This window comes from Pogona vitticeps, chromosome 2 (genome assembly GCF_051106095.1).
Source record: "Pogona vitticeps strain Pit_001003342236 chromosome 2, PviZW2.1, whole genome shotgun sequence".
Classification (NCBI taxonomy): Eukaryota; Metazoa; Chordata; class Lepidosauria; order Squamata; family Agamidae; genus Pogona; species Pogona vitticeps.
Genome location: NC_135784.1, coordinates 104707617 through 104730926, shown reverse-complemented (window position 1 = coordinate 104730926; position 23310 = coordinate 104707617). Strand labels below are relative to the sequence as shown.

The following is a 23310-nucleotide window of genomic DNA, read 5'->3' as shown; positions in this document are numbered from 1 at the left end:
AGGTAAGTAGTTTATAGCCAGGTCCCCAACCTCCGGTCCGTGGCTCAGTAGCGGGCCATGGCCTTGGCAGGACCGGGCCGTGGAGACACATCCTCCCCCCTGCATGTATGCCCCCCTGCACACACACATGGATGCCCACATGCACGCATGGGTGCCCTGCCTACCAGCGCATGTACACAGGAGTGCCCCAACCACCCACGTGCACGGGTGTCCCACCCACCTGTGCACAGACCCTGCCCCCCAACCGGTCCGCAGTTTGGAAAGGGTTGGGGACCACTTATTTATAGGGTCACCATAAGTTGGAGGCATTTTGATATCATAGAACAACGAAGTAACAGTCAAAATATCCAGTGGCGGAAATATAAAACTAAAACCGGCACAGGCATGTAACCCTATAGAGAAGCCGGAACAGGTCTGTAAATCAATGTTTTCAATGATCTTTTAAAAGAGGTGAGGGAGGGGGCTTGTAATACGTTGTTCCTGGGTACCAGGTTTGGCTCCCTTCTTCACTCTGGTGTAGTTTAAGAAATCCACAGTATTTTGCATTTTCCCCTCATATTTTCCATTTCCCTTTTAAATTTGCCAACACGGCGACTGCTTTTTGGAAATTGCTATGCAATTGTGATGCCCACACAATACTGAACATAGCATGATAGAGTATTTATTTATTTCACTCCTTAAATAAGTGGAGATATAGCACCAGCCAGGCAAAATTCCTCATGGCTTGCCTGCCAGTCTTGGACTTCTCCCTACCTTGGAAATGGTTCTGGGGTCTCTGGCTAGATACACACTGATCAGCCACAACGTTAAAGCCATCTGCCTAATATCATGTAGGTCCCCCTCATGCTATCAAAACAGCACTGATGCATCGAGGCCTGGCCTCCACAAGCCCTATGAACATGTCCTGTGGTATCTGACATCAGGACATTGGCAGTAGATCCTTTGAGTCCTGCAAGTTGCGAGGTGGGGCCTCCGTTAACTGGATTTGGTGTTCCAGCACATCCCATGGTTGCGCAATCATATTGAGATCTGGGGAATCTGGAGGCCAAGGCAACACCTTGAACTCCTTGTCATGTTCCTCAAACCATTCCTGAACAATTTCTACAGTGTGGCAGGGTGCATTATCCCGCTGAAAGAGGCTACTGCCATCAGGGAACACCATTGCCATGAAGGGGTGTATGTGGCCTGCAACAATCTCTAGGTAGGTGGTGCGTGTCAAAGCAACATCCACGCAAAGGCCAGGACCCAAAGTTTCCCAGCAGAACACTGCCCAGAGCATAACACCACCTCCACCAGCCAGCCTTCTTCCCATTGTGCATCCTGCTGCTATATCTCTTCTCCTGCTAACAGAGGCAGAGGCACCCAGTCATCCACCTGATCAGGAAAAAGACGTGATTCATCAGACAAGGCAGCCTTCTTTCATCACTCCATGGTCCAGTTCAGATGCTCATATCCCCATTGTACGCACTTTCAGCAGTGGACAGGGGTCGTTGTGGAACTCTGACCAGTCTGCAGCTACACAGCCCCATACGCAGCAAACGGCGATGCATTGTGTGTTCTGACACCTTTTTTTCGTGGCTAGCGTTAAGTTTTTCAGCAGTTTGAGCTACGGCAGCTCTTCTGTGTGATCAAACCAGGTGGACTAGCCTTCACTTCCCACATGTATCAATGTACCTTGGGCGCCTCCAACCCTGAAGCCAGTTCACTGGTTGTCCTCCCTTGCACCAGTTTGGTAGGAACTAACCACTGCATACCAAGAACACCCCGCAAGACTTGCCATTTTGGACATGCTCTGACCCAGTCCTCTAACCATCATCTACAATAAGAGGAATGGACAAACATGTGTAATGGGGTGGGTCAATAATAATATTAACATTCATCATCATCATCATCATTAAAATGCACAAAGAAAAGTAGGCCACAAAGCACACAATCTCCAGTGTCTATATACAAATGCCAGGTGTATGGGAAACAAATGAGAACTGGAAATCTTAGTTCAGGAGGGTAAATATGACTTGATAGGAATAACTGGAACTTGGTGGGATGATTCCCACAAGTGGAATACAGAAATTGAAGGATATAAATTGTTCATAAAGAACAGAAAAAAATAGAAAGGGAGGCAGAATTGCAGTCTATGTAAAAAATACACATTCTTGAACAGAAATTCAGGAAGAAAAAAAATTGGCTTTCTGAGCACCTCGGGACCAATGCAGCTGGGGTGAAAAACAAAAAGGAGCATAGTAGTTGGGGGCTGCAACTACCAACCACTCAATCAAAGAGAGGATGTGGATGAAATTTTGGAAAAACTTAATTTCAAGGATTTCAAAGAGACACGATGTAGTAGTGCTGGAAGATTTCAATGATCCGGATATCTGGTGGGAGGCAAATTCTGCCAAGTATGGCCCTTCCAATAAATTTCTGGTTTGTGTGACTGATACTTTTTTCCTTAAAAAATGGAGAAAGAAACTAGAAGGCTAGCTACCTTTGACTCGATTCTAACCTATAGAGACAATGTGGTGGAGGAAGTGGCAGTAAGGGGAACTCTAGGTGAGAGTGACCACACTCTACTAGAATTCTTGATTTAAAAGAAAATCAAAGCATACATGCTAGATTTTAAAAATGTCAATTTCAATACACCCAGAACAAGGGTATGGTCCCATGGCAGGAGAGCCTCACAAGAAAAGGAGTCCAAGAAGGGTGGGAGTTTCTTTTTAAAAAAAGAAATTATAAGGTACAACTTTAAATTTCAACAAGAAAAAATGATGGGAGACAGCAAAAAAAAAAGAAAAAAGAAAAAAAAGGCCAGTGTAGTTTCACAAAAAGCTCTGAGAGGTCCTGAAAACAAACAAACAAAAGACATGAAGGTGGAAAGAAGGCCAGGTCACAAAGGAGGAGTACAGGCAAATAGCAAGGAATTGTAGAGATTGCATTAGGAGGGCAAAACTGAAAATGAGTAGAGGTTAGCTAGGGACACCAAAAGCAGCAAAAAAGCATTCTTCAGGTATGTGCATAACAAAAGACAAAGAAATGAAACAGTAGCTCAGTCTTTTCCCAAAGGACAGATTATGACCCTCTGGAGAGATGTGAAGTGCAGGTGGAGGGGACAAGATTGCATCTGGAGATGGATAAATAGTCAAGGAACACCTTATTACCTTGAATGAGTTAAAATCTCCAGGGCTGGATGATCTGCATCTGAAACTATTGAAGGAACTGGCTGAAGAACTCTCAGAACCACTATCTATTATTTTCTTCAAATCATGGGAAATGGGTGAGGTTAGCAGGTGATTGGAGGAGGGCTAATGTCCCTATCATCAGAAAGGACACAAAGGAGCAACCTGGGAACTACAAACCAGTCAGCCTTACATCAATCCCATGGAAAATTCTGAATGAATAATAGAGGGGTCACTACGCAAGCGCCTAGAAAACAATGCAGCAATAACTAGGAGCCAATGGGGATTTGTCAAGAACAAATCCTGTAAGAATAACTTGATCTCATTTTTTAAAATTGGTTAACCTCCCTAATAGATAGAGTGAATGCTGTAGACATAGTATATCTTGATTTCAGCAACAGTTTTGGCAAAGTGCCCATAATATTCTGATTAGCAAGCTAACTAGGTGTGGGCTGCATGGAACAACTGTCAAGTGGATGCAGAGTTGGCTACAAAATCATACTGAGAGGGTGTTGATTCATTACATTGGGAGGGTTCCTTCTCAAATTGGGAGGAGATAACAAGCGGGTACCCCAGGACTCTTGAGCATTTTTTAAATTAATGAACTGAATCGGGTGCAGGGAATGCTAATCAAATTTGCAAATGACACAAAATTGGATGGAATAGCTAATACCCTGGAAGACAGAAACAAAATTCAAAATGATCTTGGTAGGCTGAACCCTGAATTGAAAACAACAGAATTAAATTCAACAGGGATAAATGCAAAGTATGGCACTTAGGAAAAAGAGAGCAAACACACAGTTATAAGATGTGAGATACCTGGCTCAGCAATATTACAAGTGAAAAAGATCTTAGAGTTGATGTAGATCACAAGCTGAATATGAGCCAACAGTGTGATGCAGCTACAAAAAAGACAAATGCTATTTTAGGCTGCATTAACAGAGGCACTGTCTCCAAATTCTGTGAGGTACCAGTTTCTCTCTATTTGGCGCTGGTTAAGCATCATCTTGATACCACACTTCGAAAAGGATGCTGACAAATTGGAACAAGTTAAGTGGAGGGGAACAATGATGATTGGGGGAAGGAAAGACTAAAAGAACTGGGCATGTTTAGCCTTGAGAAAAAAAGACTGAGGGGAGATATGATAGCACTTTTCAAACACTTAAAAGATTGTCATACGGAGGAGGGGCAGGATCTGTTCTCGATCATCCCAGAGTGCAGGACACGCGACAATGTGCTCAAGTTACAGGAAGTTGGATTTTGGCTGAATATCAGAAAAAACTTCCCTAACTGTTAGAGCAGTATGGCACTGGAACCAGTTACCTGAAGAGGTGGTGAGTGCTCCAACACTGGAGGCATTCATTCCAACTTCATGAATCTATGATTTGGCCCTTATCAAAGTCACTCAGATCTTTTCACATTTCCATATTTCCTGCTTCGAAGCCACAACATTCAAGAACTGATGGTTCACTTGGTGCCTAATATATCCTACCCCTTGACAGTTCCGTTGGAAAGATATAATCAATGCTATTCACTAAATAGAGATATTAAGTATATTTATTGTTATTCGTTTGTAGCATTTCTATTCCTTCCCCCTTTTTTCTCTCCAATGAGTGCAAGGTGGCACATATGGATCTCCCCATTTTATCCTCACCAGGTCCTTATGAAGGGAGGCCAGGCTGACAGACGGTGACTGGTCCAAGGTTCCCTAACAGGTTTCATGGCCCAGTGGGGCCTTGATCTCTTGAGCGGCAGCGCCACAGGCTGACTCCTGCCAGGCCACACGGGCTCCGGACCCACAGCTCCCCACCATTCATTCTCCCCCCCAACTACGTGACACCGCCGCCTCCCCTCTGCGCAAGATAATACTGTAAACAGGTTGCAGCCAGGGAAAGAGGCGGGGAACGGGGGAGCCGGACTTCCCCCTTCGGCGCTTGGTGCTACAAGAGCCTGATTTCCCCGAAATGATGCTGCCCGGCGCTGATTGGACGCGGCGCTCTGCCGGCCGCTGATTGGAGGCGGCGCCACGGCTGGGGATTCCCAGTGACCGGTCGGATAATACAGGCAGCGCCTGGTCCAGAGTTTGCAGAGCGCGCGGGGTCTCTCGGCAGGGAAGGAGCTCAGCTGGCAGGGCGGGAACGAGGCTCGCCCGGGGTCGCTCCGCGGGATTTTGCAGCGAAGTGCGGGGGGAGCCGCCTCACGAGGAGAGCCGGAAGGTGGGTCGCGTCCCCAGCTCGTTGGCCCTCGAGCGATTCGCGGCGCGCGGGGTTCTCTCTTTCTCTCTCCGGCGGACCCCATGGAGTCCCATCACAACTACTCCCGAGTAGCCCCTGGTCAACGTAGCGGCTGTGCGTGTCTCTGGCGGGGAGGGGTGGGCTCTTGGGGTGTGTGTGGAGGGGGGGTCAAGGAAAGGGGCGATTTCGATGCCTCGGGTGGCTTTCTGGCCTCTCTGCCAAGCGGCTTCTCCCCCTACGGGACGCGCTCACCTCCTGGCTTGTCCTGGAGATCAAAGGCAACAGGCTGCAGCCAGCCCTGGCGCCAAGTAACTTTATTTTTTTAAAAAAAAGATCGGTGGTGATCCGCCAAACGGTGTTTCTTTCGCATAAAGCTGACTGGCTGGGGGAAATTTGGAAGTAGGGGCTACCCGAATAACAACGGCACTCCTGCCAGAGGGCATAGAGACGCTAGTCCCTGGTTTGTTCTTGTTAAGGCGGCGTCAGGTCGCTTCCGATTTACGGTGCCCCTATGAATGAGCGATCTCCGAAATGCCCTGTCCTCAGCCGCCCTGCTCAGCTCCGGTAGACTCAAGCCTGTGGCGACTTTCTCGTATTGCCTGAGGTGGTCCAAGTCAATCGAGCGTCTTGTGGAACTTTAAAAGTTCTTTCCTTCCTTCCTTCCTTGGCTCCAGATTGCAATGCAAGTTGCCCGGATTTGTTGTGGGGTAAAAATGTAGGGTTGGATGCATGGGTGACCAAAGCCCGCTTCCGAACAGGCACGAAGCCGTCCGTTCTTCCCGGGCAGGAGAAGGAACGTAGTTTACAATAAAGTGAGTCCAAGCGCAAGATCGAGCGCGCAAGGAAGGAACAGGGAGCGCGTCCAATGCGCGGTGCAGGGTTTGCAGGGCGCCCGGCCGGTTTCGACGCGCACAAGACACGGTCAAGGGTGGGCGTGGCTCCTGCTTGGCCGGGCTGGTTCTCTCGCATCTTGCGGGCGAGGAGTTGGACGTGCTATTTTTAAAGTGCAACAACAATAGCTTGATTAGCGAGACCACACAGACGCGAATGGCTCCTGGTGTTCTAAACTGCAACGGTAATTGCTTGATTAGCCCCGTTGTTTTGTTCCTCCAGTGCTTTGGCAGAGGGAAAATTAACAACATGCCTGATAGAGGGATGTTGCTTCTTTTGTTGTTGTGGGACCAGGAAGTAAACTTTGTAAAAAAAACAAAAAACGAGAGACTCGGCGGGAGGTGGTGGTAAAGGAAGCGAGGCAGCCAGCCTGGTTGCTTTGGCGCCCTTGATCTGCGTGGGGAAAAAAAAAATCGGCAGGGAAAGAAGTCGGCGGGAGGAGGACTAGACCAGTGGTTCTTAACCTTTTTGAAAGAAACGCCCCCTTGAGCCATTGAGGAAGTTATCATCGCCCCCCTCCCCGCGGTGATGATATCTTATTTATTTATTTATTTATTTATTTATTTATTTATTTATTTATTTATTTATTTATTTATTTATTTATTTATTTATTTATTTATGAATGACACTTAAATCCAATGACCCCTGAAAACAAAATTAAATTCCAAGAAATTGAAATGCCCCCCAAAAAGTAACATTTAATGATTTAGTTGCAAGTGAATTTTAAGACGCAAAAAGAAATATAAAAAGGGCATAAAAACAAATGCAGGAACTAAAAATTTCAAGACAAAAAGTCTGAAACTAAATTAAAATTGGAGGAAAATATATATTCATGCACACTGTAAAAAGGCTGCAGCCATCATCACAGGTTTGGCTTGCTCCAGCACCCCCCTACCGCCCCCCTTCTGCTCCAGCGCCCCCACGCCACCCCTTTTCGTTCTACCGCCCCCCTGAAAAATGAAATCGCCCCCTGGGGGGCATTATTGCCCACGTTAAGAACCACTGGACTAGACGATGGAGCCTCGTGGAGACTGCCGGAAAAGTTTGCAGGTCTTTGAGGACCACTGAGGTGGCGATGGGACCCAAGGGCATCCCCATCTTGGAGCCACCGGTGGTGTGGGGTTGTGTGAATGTGCGTGAACCGATGCTTTATCAGATACTTAAATAACTGGCTTCCCCCCTCCTCATTTTTTTAAAAAAAAGATGTTTGAGGCTTTCTTCCCGTTACTGTACACCCAGTGTTGGACAAGGGAGAAACAAAATCATTAGTGCATCCCCACCACCCCTGGTTTATACAGGATTTTTAGCTATGCAAGAAGAGGCCCTTTATTTTATTCTATGGAACATGTTTTGCAGTTGCCCAGAAATCTTTGGAGGAGCAGCAGGATGCATGGTAGTCAGTTTGATAGCAAGCCATTAGGAAGCCCAGAGAGCGCAAATTGCCACTGGAGAAGTGTAGCGCCTGTATATAAGTAGCATTGAATTGGCACTTAACTCTGCCGCCCAGAGGTCAAATTTTGGACCCTTTACCTTGCTGTTGGTGTGGATGCAATTCCAAATATCATCTGAAGGCAGAAGCTTCTTCCTGTTACGAGATCAACTGGGCCAGCAAAGCATCTCTAGGGAACACTTAAACATTTTTATTTCATTTTTGTTTATTTGTTCATTTTTGTTTAAGCATTACGACAGTCAAATCTGGACCCTTATTAGTAATTTTACATTATTATGGAATCTGTTTTTCCCCTTAGCCTTGCTGATCTCTGAAACAGTCTAGCCCCAATTGAAAAACATGCAGGCCGGAAACCAGCACATCTTGTGTTGTCTTGTGCGAAATGACAACATTCCCACTGTATCTCATGCTGCTTTATAAACATTCTCCCTGAATTGAAGAAATAACACACCACACTGTGTTCTGTTGTGCCACATGCCATCCTGTGCTCACACAGGAAAGTTCACTTTGGATTGATCAAGGTCATCCCAGAGAAAATTCCTGTTAAAACCAAGGGTTGACTTTTCGGACTTCTCTCTTAACTGATCTTCATGCAGGAGGCTTAGGAACAGGGCGCCATGTGCATAACTAGCCACTTGTGCCCCTAAGATAAAACTGGCAGAATGTTTGGCCGTCTGCTGTTACATAGGTAGACGATCTGCTGTGCAAAAAGCATTTTCACTACAGCAAATACGGACCATAACACAGTGGAACAGTTCCACAATGGAATACAAATGCACAGACCTTGCCAGACTTCAGACACTGAGATGTCTTTTCCTGCCTAAAGATTTAGGCCACCAGAAGGGGAAGAGTACTGTGTAGAGGAGCCTTTCCTTCTCCCCAGTAGGCAAACCCACTGATCACCGATGCCCTTTCATCCTATTGACATCAGTGTGTTGCTGTTGATTGTGGATTTCTTTTGTCCCCATATGCTCTAATGTGGACTTAAATTCCGTTGCATTGAATAGGATAGGACACTCTTTGAAGCTGGTTGAGGACTGGGTTGTTAACATGCAGAATACTTTACTGGTCCTTACGCCTTAACACATGCACACAAACACTTTACTACATGGAGTTCATTTTCTTATTTCTAGTGCATCCACTTTTTGTTGTATACTCTTCCCTGGTTGCCAAATGTGTCTTGCTTTTTCAGCTGTTTTTCAGGGTTACAGTAAGGTGATTGCTACCTTTCAACAGCAGCTTGGATGCCAAAGATCACATTGAAAATACAGTTGTGCATTCCACATAATGTGGATACAACGCTACAGCTCTGATGCATGCTTTGTATTTGCTCAATGGCATAGCAGATGGCACCTACCACACACCAACCAGAGCTTGTTTGTTCTTGATTGTGCCAGTAGGGTTGGTCCACTGGCTGCAACTGGAAGATTACGATTCTTTGAAAATTCATCCGGGGTCCTTCGGGGAAATGAGAAGTAAAGGTGAATTAGTAATATGGAGGCCTTTTTCAGAAAAGTGAAAAAATAATAATATGTAAATTGGTAAACTAGTAGAATAAATCTCCCTGCAGGTTAGCTTGCCCACCACTAATCAGCCTTCTCCCACAGTATGTGATTGCTAGAGTGCTTCATACATGGTCATGTTTTCAGTCGTCTGCCTGTGGCATCAGAGGGCACAACGCCTCTGAATGCAGTGACTCTAGTCTTTGCTTTTGCAGCCTTTTAAAATGCCATAAAAAGCTTAGCTTTTTTTATCGGCAACACCTAGAAATTGATGATGGGTAGCACTTTCTGTGATGGGTCTGAGCCCAGTTCTGCAGGCCTCATTTCTATTTTGAGAAAGCATGAAAGAATTGAGAGAGTAATTCCTTTGTGGTAATTTGGTTCTTTATTGAATAGCTATTCTTATTCCTTCAACACAGGCAGAACATGGGAGCAGGGCAGAAAGTCAGAACTGTTGCTAATAAGACTAGCCAATTCATAAGTTGGATGTGGCCCACCAGATATCCTGAGACTAAAGTTCCCAGCATTCTCTACAGTGGGCAATGCTGTTGAGGGGCTTATTTGAGTTCTCCTCAAACAATGTCTGCTGGGCCTCCACCTAGTCTGCCTTTACCTGGCATGAACACACTTGTATGAACACCCTTGCTATTGTCTAGAACAGTGTTTCTTAACCTTTGTTACTCAGGTGTTTTTGAACTGCAACTCCCAGAAACCTCAGCCAGCAGAGCTGATGGTTGAGCTCCTCCACAGATGAGGCTGTGCCTCAAGGAAATGGGTTTTTGCATCTCTGGGGTTTGGACAGATGTGGGGGGGGACATTTTAGGTTGAAAGGCCAAAACAGGACAAGAGGCATGTTTGTGGAGCCGTTCTTGAACAGGTGATCTTTAGTGAACAATGGATGCTGAAAACACGGATATTTTAAGATTCCCCCACCAGTGCGTGTGGACAGACTTCCATGGGGCTTGACAAGAGACGTGTTTTAGGTGCACAAACACAACATGTATCCAACATGTACGATTAGCATCTGAAAACAGTTTGAGGAATGGAAGAGAATCTGCACATGCCTCATGCTCACACAGAGCCCTTCCTGTCCATTCAGTCCAGCAGTGTTACGTTCTGAGGCAAAGGGGAAGGTTTGCCTGAGATGCCAGAAAAGTTGTGTATATCTCCTTTGTGCAAGACACCCCAGGCAGAATAGAGGTAGAGGGAGGGAGAAATTGAGATCTGATGACCCTATGACACTCCCAGGGTGTGTGTGTAGAGAGGTCAGTGATCAAAATGATTAAAACAAATTTGTATATGGAGGGGGAGGATATTTTATATTTTGCTAATTAGCCTGGAGCATAACATCCTTATCCAGCCTGGTTACTCCAACAATCAAGGCCTTCTGTCTGGAATTTATGTTTTGAGTGGTATGACAAGTAGGATGTTGAGGACATACAAACCTAGGACTTAATGTTAGATTACCTTGTTATTTAGGTATTTTAGGTTAGCTCTCGCTTTTCTCAGTTATCCAGTGTTTCTCAGAGGCAGCTCACAACTACCAGTCTATTCACATCAGAAGTTGGGAAAGTTCCTCTTTTTTTTTTTTTTTGGATTATAGTTCCCAGAATCCTAAGAGCATAACCATCATGGTTTGTGGCTCATGGGGACTGTAATACAGAAAAGTGACAGAGAGAGAGAGAGTCTCTGGCCCATGTGCTGGCCCCTGCAGGAAGACTACTATCATCCTCGTGAGTTCGGCTGAGATAATATTGAGCCTAATAGGCTTGGCCATGCCCAAGTGCCCACAATATGTAACCTAGAATGTGTCTTACCATCATCTGCCATGCCCACATACTGTGGCTGATATCTAGGATTTCTGTAGCACACAAGGTGAGGTGGCAGATGAATTTGAAAACGGGTGGTGAACAGCGCAATTCTACACACACCTACTCAAGAAATAAGCCCCCTTCCATTCAGTTAGCAGGTAAGCATATAGGATTTGGCTCCCTAAATAGCAAGTCACACTTGTTAACCCAGCTTAATTCAAAATAGGCAATCAAAACTGGATGCCAAGCATGCTCCAGTACAATTTGGGTGAATCCAAACCCAAACCAAAAGCTTTGTTGTCCTTCCCATGACACTACTGCTATATGTGCCAATTCTTCTCTTTTCAGAACCACAATGCCACAAACAAGAATGCGCATGAGGCCATGGCTGGAGTTACAGATCAATTCCAATAAAATTCCTGGACTGCACTGGATTAATAAGGTATAAAATTCCTTCTCACTTCTCTTTTCTTCTTTTTAATTTTGCTGTTTAAAATTCAAAACACAGATCTCCTTCTCCCAAGATACAAAGGAGGGAACCTGCTTTAAATATCAAACTACATCAGAGTTGGACCACTGTATGGCAGACGTAGGAGGCACATTTTACTGAGAATTCCTCGCTTGGAGCAATGAAATTGTCCAAGGACTCCAAGCCACCCTCTTTATTGTTTAATATGATCAAGGCTAAAATGCCAACAGGAGCTAAACATACGAATCTAATTTGTCGTGCTAAAAACTGCAGAGATAATGCATATGGGAATACCATGCAGGCAACACTATTTGCTGCTTTCCTACAATTCTGTGACTTCCTGGATTGTCCTTGACTTTGTTTTTCATTCATTGAGCATATTGTTTACCTCATATGGACTTAGATTCCTTATAGTTGTGGTTTGGCTTACTGATACTGCTTGCCTATAATGGTAAACATGTAGTAAGGTCATCAATCTGAATGGACAGGGTTTACTTTGGTTAATACCATCCCTAGATTATGACTGTATACCCAGCCAAGAAGGGCTGACAGTGGACATCTTTATTCTGCTATTATAATATTGTATCATATCATCCTCCAAGTTAGTGTACTGTATTAGAAAAATTGCATGGATAATATATATGGAGATATGGTGTGGACTGCAAACTTGCTTCATTCCCAAGTTTCTGTGGCTTCCTAGATTGTCCTTGACTTTGTTTTTCGTATGTGACACCCACTTAGAATTGTTTTATTGAATTATAGGAGGAGAAGTTGTTCCAGATTCCTTGGAAACATGCAGCTAAGCATGGTTGGGTACTAGAAAAAGATGCCTCTCTTTTCAAAAACTGGGCCATTCATACCGGTATGTGTCAGTTTCTATACTCTGCTCAGGGCAGAATCTTGCCAGGGGCATCTCTCAAGTGCCTACCCTTGAGGCGATCTTCTTTTTGCGGAGAATCCACACAGTGGCACAAGCAAAAGGGGCAGCTTCTTCAAGCCTCCTTCTTCTCCCTTAGTTTCCTTTAGTCTCATGGACACTTTCCAGATCACTTTCTGGCCACAGGAAATAGCAGTCAGTCCTCCTATAAGAAACCCTGGCTGCAAAATAAATGCATCTCTCTCTGTGTCCCTGATATTGTCTCCTATTTAGTTTGATTTGATTTATTCATTCATTCCATTCCATCCCATTTGTATGCCATTCTTTCCCTGAGGATCTCAGAGTGGTGTTTTATAAAGGGCTAGAGAGAGCTGGTTCTGACAGTAATTTCCACAATTAACTATGTCCCTGCAGTACCATTCTACTTAAAATATTGGGGTTGGGATCTGGATTTAACAGCAAATACATCTGTCAGGGAGCTGCAATCCTGGCTCTCTGTTGAATGTATTTGTATGATGCACCCAACCAGTCCTGTTCTCTCATTACACAGTTCATTTCTATTTCTACACTTATGTTTCAGTGTACCTCTAAATACAGTAATTTGTAAAATGACTGGTCTGTGTGAAATTGTATTGTAAACTTGCACCTGTATTTTGTACGTACAGACATGCCAGTCACAGCACTATACTCCCACCCTCTGTCTCTCCCCATCCATCCCTCCCTCCCTCCCTCCCTCCCTCCCTCCCTCCCTCTGTTAAATACGACCACCATCCACAGATCTCTTCCACTATTATTGGTGCCAAGGAATTTTGCCTGGGTTGTGCCTTGATATTATACCCAGCTCCTTGTACTGATCAGAGCAGATACATCAGAATATCTGAGGACAGTTTCCAAGTCACAAACAGGTGGAAGCATCATCAGTACTTGTAGATTGGATCTAGACTTAATTGTACTTAAAGTGAGACTCACTGGAATCAATGAGTCAACTTTGTCAATAAAACTAATACTCAAAAGCAGTAATGAAAGGTAGCAATCAGAACAAACTCTGGATCTAAAACAGTTTTTTTGCATTGTTTAGGGACACAAAGGCTAAGAAGAACCAGCATTAAATCCCAGAAATGTTAGCTTGGGCTCTTTTCCAATGATGTGCAGAACATGATATGGCTGGATTTGGGGATATTAGTGGCTAGTTCTCGGTCATTCATGTTGTCAGCTACTTTTTACTCAGCTAGATATTATCTGTTGTTTTGCAGGCAGATACAAAGAAGGTGATGTACAGCCTGATCCAAAAACTTGGAAAGCAAATTTTCGCTGTGCCATGAATTCATTGCCTGATATTGAAGAGGTGAAAGACAAAAGCATTAGCAAAGGCTGTAGTGCCGTTCGGGTCTATAGAATGCTGGAACCCTCAACAAAATCGCAGCGAAAAGGTATTGAATTTGCATTGCTCTGTCCTTGATACGGATATTTAATTTTGAAAATTTATCCCATCATTACCTGAAAGGCAGCCATCTTCTGCTATCTCATGGTTTAGATGGCTTGGGGTAGGAGACCCCACAGATGATCAAAGTGCCCCATGGTGGTCATGGTAAAGATTTCCTGCAAAATTTCTTGTGGTGAGCACTAACCTTTAATCTGTGCAGCAAATATAGCAGCAGCATAGTTTAAAATGGGATTAAACAAATTCATGGATCACAAAGCCATCAGCATTTCTAGTTATGCTCACCGGACAGCCTAACTCTGAATACTACTAGTTCATGGGGAACAGTGGTGGGAGGAGACTATGAAACTCCTGTCTTCCTTATAGGCTTCCCATAAGCATCCATTGCCCTCCATGAGGATGTATTTCACTTCACTACTTCATGGCTGTTCTTGTAGTCTGTGGCATTTGACTGAAATGGGAAAGTTTTCCAAGAAAGGAGGATAGCTTTATCATCAGTATTCCAAGTTGGAAGGTTTTGGGAGTTATAAGAGGGAAACTGTGTCAAACTAATTTTGATTATGTCTGAATCTATATTGAATCTGTATTGGCCAAAATCCTGTAGCAGAGTTATGGTGAAGAAAGAGCTTTGGCATAATGTTCAGTGCCAAATTGTTAGAAATTAATAAGGTGCCAGTTGGATTCCTTGTTGTGCACCAGTCAGGTGGCTTGCCTTGCCACCAGAAACCCAAGAGGTGACTAATTAATTATCAGCAATTTGCTCCTGCGACCTTGCACTAACATAACTGCTTTTCACACTGACCCCAGCTGACCAACTCCCCCCCCCCTGCTTTTTCTTTCCCCCCTCTTCTTCCTTCCCTTCTTTTCCTCCATCTGATCTGGGGATTAGTCGGTGATACCTGGTTTTTTAGAATTATTGTTGTTCGTTTTAATGTCTCTGTATTTGTTTTCTATTATACATGTGTTGTAACCCGCCCAGAGTATTGCTGTGATACTAATGGGAGCAGGATACAAATTAAATACATAAATAAATAAATAAATAAATAAATAAATAAATAAATAAATAAATAAAATTAAATAAAATTAAATAAAATTAATTAATTAATTAAATAAATAAATAAATAAATAAATAACTGTGCAACACAATTTTGGCCATTATCTGAATCATCAATAACATCTATGTTCTTTTCAGAACTGCATTTGTTTGTATTAAATCTATGTCTTTGTTTTTCTTCAACAGAAAAGAAGTCAAAATCTTCAAAAAGCAAGAGTGTGAGAAAGGTAGGTTTTCCTTCTGATATTCCTGGCTATGGATCTTCCATGTCACTCAAAGATTGTGATTTACTTTCCATGAATGAAAAAGTATTCACCCATGCATGGAATGAGACATTCCCATCTCTCCCTTTGCAGCCCCCTAAAAATCAGTTCTAGGGATTGAATGACTAGGAGAATGGTTTAGGGAGCCATAGATGTAGGGGCGGGGGAGCTGGCAGAAGTCCTTGCTTCCTTAGTTAAACAGAGGAGCAACATAGGTTCCCAAGCATACCAACAGAGGCCACCCAAGGTAATGCGAGGAGTTGCTTTATACAGAATGAAACCTCTGGTTCATGCAGTCCAGGGTTTGCCACACTGATTGGCAGCCGCCTTTCATGTTGGGTTGAAGCCAAACAGGACAGGTAGGCTGCTTGTACGCTTACCAATCAGCTGTACTAAAAACATTGGCTGAGTTTCCGCCTCCCTCCACTGCCCTTCTTTGTCCATGTGGCAGACTCCGGTTTCCATTTCAAACAAACTCCACACAATAAAAAGAGATCATTTCACTGAGGCAGTGAAAACAAAGCACCGATAGCTTTTGGCTTGTGCTTAACACTGAGTGTGTTGTTTGTGGCTAAGAAACTGATAACCCAGGTTGCCTAAGTGAGTCTTTCAGCCCTCTTAGTTCTATCTATGGTATATAGGTAAATGTGTTTTGGTTGTGTGTTTTTTCAGCCAGCGGAAGATATTAAGACAGAGGAGACCGCTGAAGCAACCAACAGCATTCAACTACCAGATGACCACAGTGGCTACGTACTTGCCAGCTACTCACCAGAGGAAATGGAAGTGGGGAGCACAATAGGTGAGAGACCATTATAGTCACCTTAGTAGTTTTTCACAACCCTCTGTTCACATGGTGGTGATGGCCAGGTCTGTTAAGTCTGTGTTGCCTCCACATTCATAGAGAGGAAGCTCTTGAACCTATTCAGAGTTCCCCTGTGATGGCTCATTGCAAGGGAGGGGATAGTTGCTGAGTGGGCAACCCATCTTTCATGGGAAATTCAGTCTATAATCATTGATCATCTTCTCACTGAGAACCCCCTGACAAGTCTTTGGGGAGCCACTGAAAACTGGAAGAAACCATTCTCTTTTTTGGAGTCTAGGAGTACAGTGGTGCCTCGCATAGCGAGGTTAATCCGTTCCGGATTAACCTTCGCTATAGCGAAACATCGCTAAACGGAATTTAAAAAGCCATAGAAACGCATTGAACTTTGTTCAATGCGTTCCTATGGCTTTAAAACTCACAGTTAAGCGATGTTCCTCCATAGCGCCGCCATTTTCGCGCCCTCGGTAAGCGAGGGCAGGGCGCGAAAATGCGGCGCGGACCTTCTGGCGGCCATTTTGGAACTGCCGATCAGCTGTTCTCCCCCGCTTTGTTATGCGATATTCGCTAAGCGAATCGCTTAGCGAATATCGCAAAGCGAAAAAACGCCATAGGGGCCATCGCTGAGCGAATGCTCCAGCGATGGCCCAGAGCCCCTCGTTAAGCGATTTAATCGCTCAGCAGGGCACTCGTTAAGCGAGGCACCACTGTATAAGAAAAGCCATGCTGGCTCAAGTGAAAGGCTTGTCTTGCCCAGCGTTTTGTGGCCAACCTGATGCCCAGCCACAAAACGCTGGGCAAGTCCACAAGCAAGGCATGAGTGCCATTAGGGTGGTAGTCTTCCTCCTGAGTTTGCCAGTTGCTGGCTATCACAACCTACTGCAATAGTGAATTGTCTGAAACAAAATGGAGGCTAAGGTGTTGGGGCAATCCTAAGAAGAAGAAAAACCTCTGCCATAGTAATGTTGACACACGTTCTATGGATTTTGCAGATCTCTCCACATGTGACTTAGGCAATGCTGACTGGAGGAGCCACCAACTGGAAGTGCAGATGCCTGACAGCACAAATGACATGTACCCATTTCAAGTGTCGCCTATCACATCCTCTTCGGATGGTTGGTATTTACTCATTCAATATTGTTGTGTAGCTGATAGATCACAACCAGGTTGAGGGGAAAAACCAAGAGTTTAGCAAGAAGGGTTCAGATTAAGAATGAAACTAAGCTTTTCTTTCAAACGTAAAAGTAAATATGGAGACTTAGTCTATCTATGCTTCCTCAAGAGCAGCCTGTTCTTCTTATGACTATATCATTTTAGTCCCATTATAATTTCAGTGGTACAGCTGGATTTTAAATTGTGTCATGTGTGAATACAGCAAGTCCCCAGCACTTTTAAATCTCATCAATTTATGTGCAAGTTAAAGTGTTTGGTTTTTATTTGTTTTCGAATATAGATCCCAGAGTCCAGGGGTTCTAATATGGCTAGATCTCATCTGTTGAAGTATATAGGATTAAATCCACTTACTTGTGGTTGAATTATGCTATATCCAAAGAATATTTATATATTTATTATGGCAAATCCTACAAAATTTTGTAAATCTGAAAATGCTAATAAGCATACTTGACCACAAATGACAAATATGTTATCTCGTGTTGTATTATTGCATTAGAAATTACAGTATAGCAGTTAACTGTTGGCAGTGGAAATTTGGGTAATAGACATAATAACCTTTAAATTATCAAAAATTCTGAGCTGTCTTTAATACGTCTTTCCCTCCTTTTCCCATATATCATCACAGCAACAGATGAAGATGAGGATAGCTTTCACCGACAGTTTAACGTGGTAAGGCTTTCTCTTCCTTTCAGAATTATCGTGGGCATGACTTTAGATATTCATATGTGCAGTGCTCATTCCCAAAGAAGCCTGAAGAGATGGTGTCAGTTCTGAGTGGAGGGGACCTATAGCCCTCTGGATGTTGCTGGATTCAAATGGCCATCATTCTCTGGCAGCATGGCTAGTGCTCAAGGGTGATGGGAGTTGTAGTCACATCTGAAGGGCTGTGGGTTCACCACTCCTGGCCAATGGGAGATGCTGAACTTGGTGGGCCCATAACCTAATTCAGTACACAGCAGATGCAAACAAAAGGATACAGCCTTACCTAACCTTGACATAAATTGCCAGTAAGCCATGATCTCTGACATATGAGAAGCTCATGAGTCTGGCCTCTAAATTCAACAGGCGTGTCAGGGAATTCACCTGCAGCCTCTGATCATCAGGCCAGGCAAGTGGTTACAGGAGCAAATGCCCCAGAGAGTAACAGTGGTTCAGCTGCTGCTTCTCTGCTGTAGGGAATGAGGTTGATTTACAGATGAATAACAAAATAGGACACTGTGTCAAATTATGTTATCCATGTATCTGGACTTTGCACAGGTAGTTGTTACAGTTAGTACTAGTTGCAATGAATCAGAGATTGAGAACACATGCAAGTGTGATTGCCTGACAGAGCTTTGTGTAACTGGTAAAGATTACATACATTTGTAGCAACATGCATTTATTCCTTATTTTGCAACTTAAACATTAGAAGGATTAGTTACAGTGGCAGCTCAACTGAACTCAATAAAGCTCTGGAGAGCTGATTTTAACATCTTTTGCATGTTTGCTTTTTAGCCCTTATCTAACTCCGAATGGCACCCAACCTCTTTTGGTGAGAAGGGCTACCTAATCAATGAACCTGGCATGCAGAGTCTCAGCTTGGACCTTATCCTTCAAGACCCAGATGGCGTCCTTAGTACAGGTACTCACACCTTCAGTTTATGATTGGGAGTACATCGATAGGAAACGTATCTGGATCAACACAACTTACAAAGTACCCTCTGAGCCCTCGTGGAGGTCCTCATTAAATATATGGAATCTCCATCAACAGAGTGACCCATTTTATATTCTTCCCTCCCCCCTTATGATACTTGGGTGACGCAGCTTGCAACACAGACTCTTGCTATTTTATCCTCTTGACATTCTCGGTGAAAGAAAGCAACAGGCCAAGCTGTCAAGACAAAACTATGGTTGGCTTATTCATGTTTAAAGTGGGGGTGATATGAAAGGTCTGTCTAAGGCATGGAAACCTTCCGTTTTTGGAACACAGCACCCAGAATTCATCAGCCATTATGGCTAGCAGCTAATTGTAATAGTTGGATAATGATGTTCAAGGTGGAATGATATGAAAGTTCCACATTTGTGGACTAGGAGATTCAGGGGTGAGGGTAGATTGTTACTTCAGTAAAGTGGTCTGGCTTTGCTCCAAGTACTTTGTAATTCTCTGTAAACAAATAATGGCTCAAATCCTCTTGAGTGGCCATGCCAGTGTAATGCAAGTGGCATAACTTTTGGAAGTAAATGGCCTGAAGTTAAGAGATCCCTGTAGACATTATCAGTTCCTAATGAGTTGTGCGACTCACACACAACAGATAATATCTGTTTTGATGTCCTAACCTGAGACCATTCACATCCAAAAGTTATACCATTTGTATTATGCTGGTGCAGTTGTGCAAGAGGATTTTGGCTGATTAGTAATTATATCTCACATGACATGTTGTAGCTAAGATCTACATGCACTTCTAATGGAGCTCCATGTTGATTTATTTTAATGACACCATTGCCTTAAGCAATAGATCAGACAGTTACATATCTCTGATTCATAAATGTATTTCCCATATTCACAGCCATAGTTTTATTAGTAATTTATAGCTCTTTCTTTATGGATAGTTAGATTTGTGGAGATTGTCTTGATCTTGTGATGAATCCTAAGACAGTATACCTGGATCACCAGTTAATCTGCGTATTTTTTTCTTCATTTGTGCAGATATGACGCAAGTTGATTCAAAGAACAGCTGGGATTTCCTTCTGTTAGAGTCACTACGAATTCCAAGTGTGGCCCCCATACCTTGTGGCATGTAAACCCCTTTGTTGATTGTGGGTATCTGTGGAAGGGATTTCCCTGACTGACTTCTGGTGTCACATGTGAAAACAGCACGTGTGTGAGTTACTATTACTGTCATCGAGGTATTGTACTAAAATGTCAAAGCCAAGTTTACACCATCCAGAGGAGAGGGCAGTTGTGGTAGCATTGTGTCCTCTTTAGTTTGTTTGAATACCTTTTGAGCCAATTAAGTCATTGCTGCTTCCCCCCCCCAACTTGTTCATACATTAGCATGACTAGAATTCCAACTGTCTTTAAATATGCAAAATATATGAAACCGTGCATTGTATCTGTGTCATATGGACAAATATTTTAATCACACTCAATTTGTCATTGCTGCCTGCCATCAGATTGGCAAAATGACAGTATAACTGTGTGTTTTCCACATTAGAACAAATATTCCCCTGGGAATGCTGTGTCTGATAAATCTGAAACCTGTGTACTGTTCAGCTCTGGGGTCCAGTTTTGCAAATATATTTAGCCCCTTAAAAATGTGAAAAACTATATGCACCTTTAGTTCTTTATGTTAGGTTTTCAGGATTTAAAGGACATTCCATTGGTTTCATTGCAGCATATTTCAGGTTGCTTATGTTAGGTTTTCAGGTGAAGAGAATGTTTTCCTCTCTTTCACTTGGTGTGATTTGCAGTTCATTTACATTGTGCCATTAGCAAGAACCAACTGAAATGGGTATTGTTGAAGCTACGTAGGATTTTTTTAATTTAAGTGCACTTCATGGAACTGTAAGGTTTTAAAAAAATCTGGCAGAGCATAAAATGACAATGGTGTAAAGTTAGTTGCTGTTTTCCCTTGTACATAGTTTTGTGTATATAAAAAGTTTACAATTATTTTAATAAAAGATTTTATATATTTTCTTCCTTGCCTTATTTCACATTGGAGGGGCTTGTGGGGTGTGTGGAAAAAGGGACAATGCTTGGAATTCTTTTGACTTGGCTTGGGTTGTGACTACACAGTCCAATACTGTGGGATTTGTATTGCTTGTAAAATAGGTGAATTCAATTTGCTTTTAATAAATAACATGATGCAAAGGCCGATTCGAATCAGCCCAGCCCTTTTTGCTCTCAATGTGGCTTTTTTCTTTGCTTCTCAGGGCTTCTCCATTTTTCAGAATGGAATGATTTAAATTGATTTTTTCCTCTGTGATCGACTGATCCATTCTTGTAAAGATGGAGGGGGGCATATCTGTGGGTGGTGTTTTGTGATGTAGGCAGTTGGAATGTGGTAAAACAGTTGCCCCTGGATTGTTCCCCTACTGATCACCCTCCATTTTTTTAAGTATATACGACCTTAGCACTGGATCATCTTATCACTAGTACTGCTGTACTAGTTTAGTGCTGGATCATCTCTGGATGAGAATTTTTTAAAATATTACAAAAACAGAAACAACACAGACGGAAAAAGATTTCTCATGGTATGTGATACTTCTGTACATGTTATATAAAAATTTGTAATGCTTCTACCTTTTCTGGAACACTGTACAAACCTTTCAAAATTAAGTGGCTTGACAGTGAACCATAAAAGCACTGGCAGAAGCATGACTAGAGGAAGGAAGAAAAGAAGGGGGTCTGTGGGCTGAAATGTGAATTGTGTTGCATTGAGTTTGGACACAACTTCTGAATCAGGCCAGAGCCCCTGTGTGATAACTGATTGCAAATTCAGCTATAATTCAGGTTGTGAATCAAATCACATCAAAGTATAGTCACTGCTTTGGTTGCATGTTAGAGCTTCTCGTGATGCTGAGAGGCTGTTTTCCTCAATGGTGTAGAGATGGAATTAGTATCGCAGATTGACAGGTTACCCACCTGTAATTGTAGTTCTTCAAGTGGACCACTGTGATTCACACCCTAGGTGATTTGTGCCTGCGCGGAGCCTCTTCGGAAGATTCCAGAGCTTCTGCAGTAGCAATAAATACATTAGAATATGCTCCTCCCCACCCGTATAAGTAACTTGATGCCAAGCGTCCCCTTTCAGTTGTGTCAACCGCCACTTAATAATAAGCAAACAATGTCGTGACAGGGGAGGACAGGTTGGGATGTGTGAATCACAGAGGTCCACTGAAGAACTACAATTACAGGTGAGTGACCTGTCGCCCTTCTTCGTGGCCTCTGTGAATCACACCCTGGGTGACTAATAAGCTGTCTTATCTGAAGGCAGGGTGTCACGCCAAGGTAGAGGCTAGAATAACACGTCCAAATGCCGCATCAGACTTCTGCCGGAGGTTAAGTCTATAATGATGGATAAATGTGGATGGCTGTGCCCAAGCAGCAGAGGCGCAGACGTCCGGAAGAGGTACACCATGAAGAAAGGCTGTAGAGGCTGCCACTGCCCTGGTGGAGTGAGGGCGAACCACTCTAGGAGCTGGTTGTCAAGCAAGTTGATAAGCCAAATGAATGGTAGAGGCGACCCATCTGGAGATAGATTGGGAAATCACCTGACGGCCTTTTGTAGGTAGCTGATGGCTTATGAAGAGACGAGATGACTGTCTAAAAGGTTGGGAACGTTGGAGATAAAAAGCAAGAGCTTTTCCGACATCCAATGTATGGAGTATTTTTTTTCCTTAATTTGAAGAGGATGATGGGAAAAAAAATGAAGGAAGGACAATCAGCTGGGAAAGATTACATTGAGAGACAATTTTGGGGGGGAAGGAAATGTCCATGAATAACTTCACCTTATTTGGAAAAAAAATGTAGACAAGAGTAGTCATAGCGTAAAGCTGTTAATTCACTAGCTCGTTGAGCTGAGGTGATGGCTATGAGAAAAGCTGTTTTAAAGGTGAGGAGTCTTAAGTCACTTGTAGCTAAAGGCTCAAAAGGAGCGTTGGTAAGCTGTTTCAAAACAAGAGTTAGTGACTGTAAAGGTTCGACTTTTGACTCAATTTTTTGTTCAAAGAAATCAGATTTTTCTTGCTTCAAAACAGGTGAAATATTTATTGGTGAATTTAACAGATAACAAGTGTCTCTAACGTGATTCAGACGCCTTTCTCCTTCTGCCAACGGGTCTCGAAGGGCCCTCCAATCTTCGAACAGGAATGGGTTTCCGCTACTGGCATTCCAAGGCCCCGGCCAATCTGCAGGGATGCTGCCTGTTACGGTCTGTCCCCTCTCACCTTCCAACAGGGGCACAGTCTCATCGTCCCAGTCACCACTCTACAGGAAATGTCTCTCTGGGTTTAGATTCTTCCAGGGCCCTCCCTGTAACTTCTCCTCCTCACCTCTCTTATCCTCCATTCCAGCCTTTCCTTCCTTTCTGCCCTTCCTCTCTTTCTCCTCTCTCTCAGTTTCCTCCTCCACTCTCTCACCTCGGCTTCTCCCCAATAGGATGGTCGGGGTGGGT

General features: G+C 43.5%; 1 protein-coding gene and 1 long non-coding RNA gene across 2 annotated transcripts in view; one reads left to right on the top strand and one right to left on the bottom strand.

Annotated features, from left to right (window-relative positions):
* The window catches only part of LOC140704492 (uncharacterized), a 97971-nt gene that overhangs the window by 19472 nt on the left and 55189 nt on the right, over positions 1 to 23310 (bottom strand). The gene's annotated exons all lie outside the window — the stretch shown is intronic.
* Positions 5227 to 20829, top strand: IRF1 (interferon regulatory factor 1). Its single transcript, XM_072990186.2, has 10 exons — positions 5227 to 5386; positions 11407 to 11500; positions 12290 to 12389; positions 13658 to 13834; positions 15086 to 15126; positions 15835 to 15961; positions 16975 to 17097; positions 17781 to 17824; positions 18650 to 18776; positions 19842 to 20829. Exons 2-10 carry the CDS (start codon positions 11414 to 11416, stop codon positions 19934 to 19936), a joined length of 921 nt encoding a protein of 306 aa, XP_072846287.2. The 5' UTR covers positions 5227 to 5386; positions 11407 to 11413; the 3' UTR covers positions 19937 to 20829.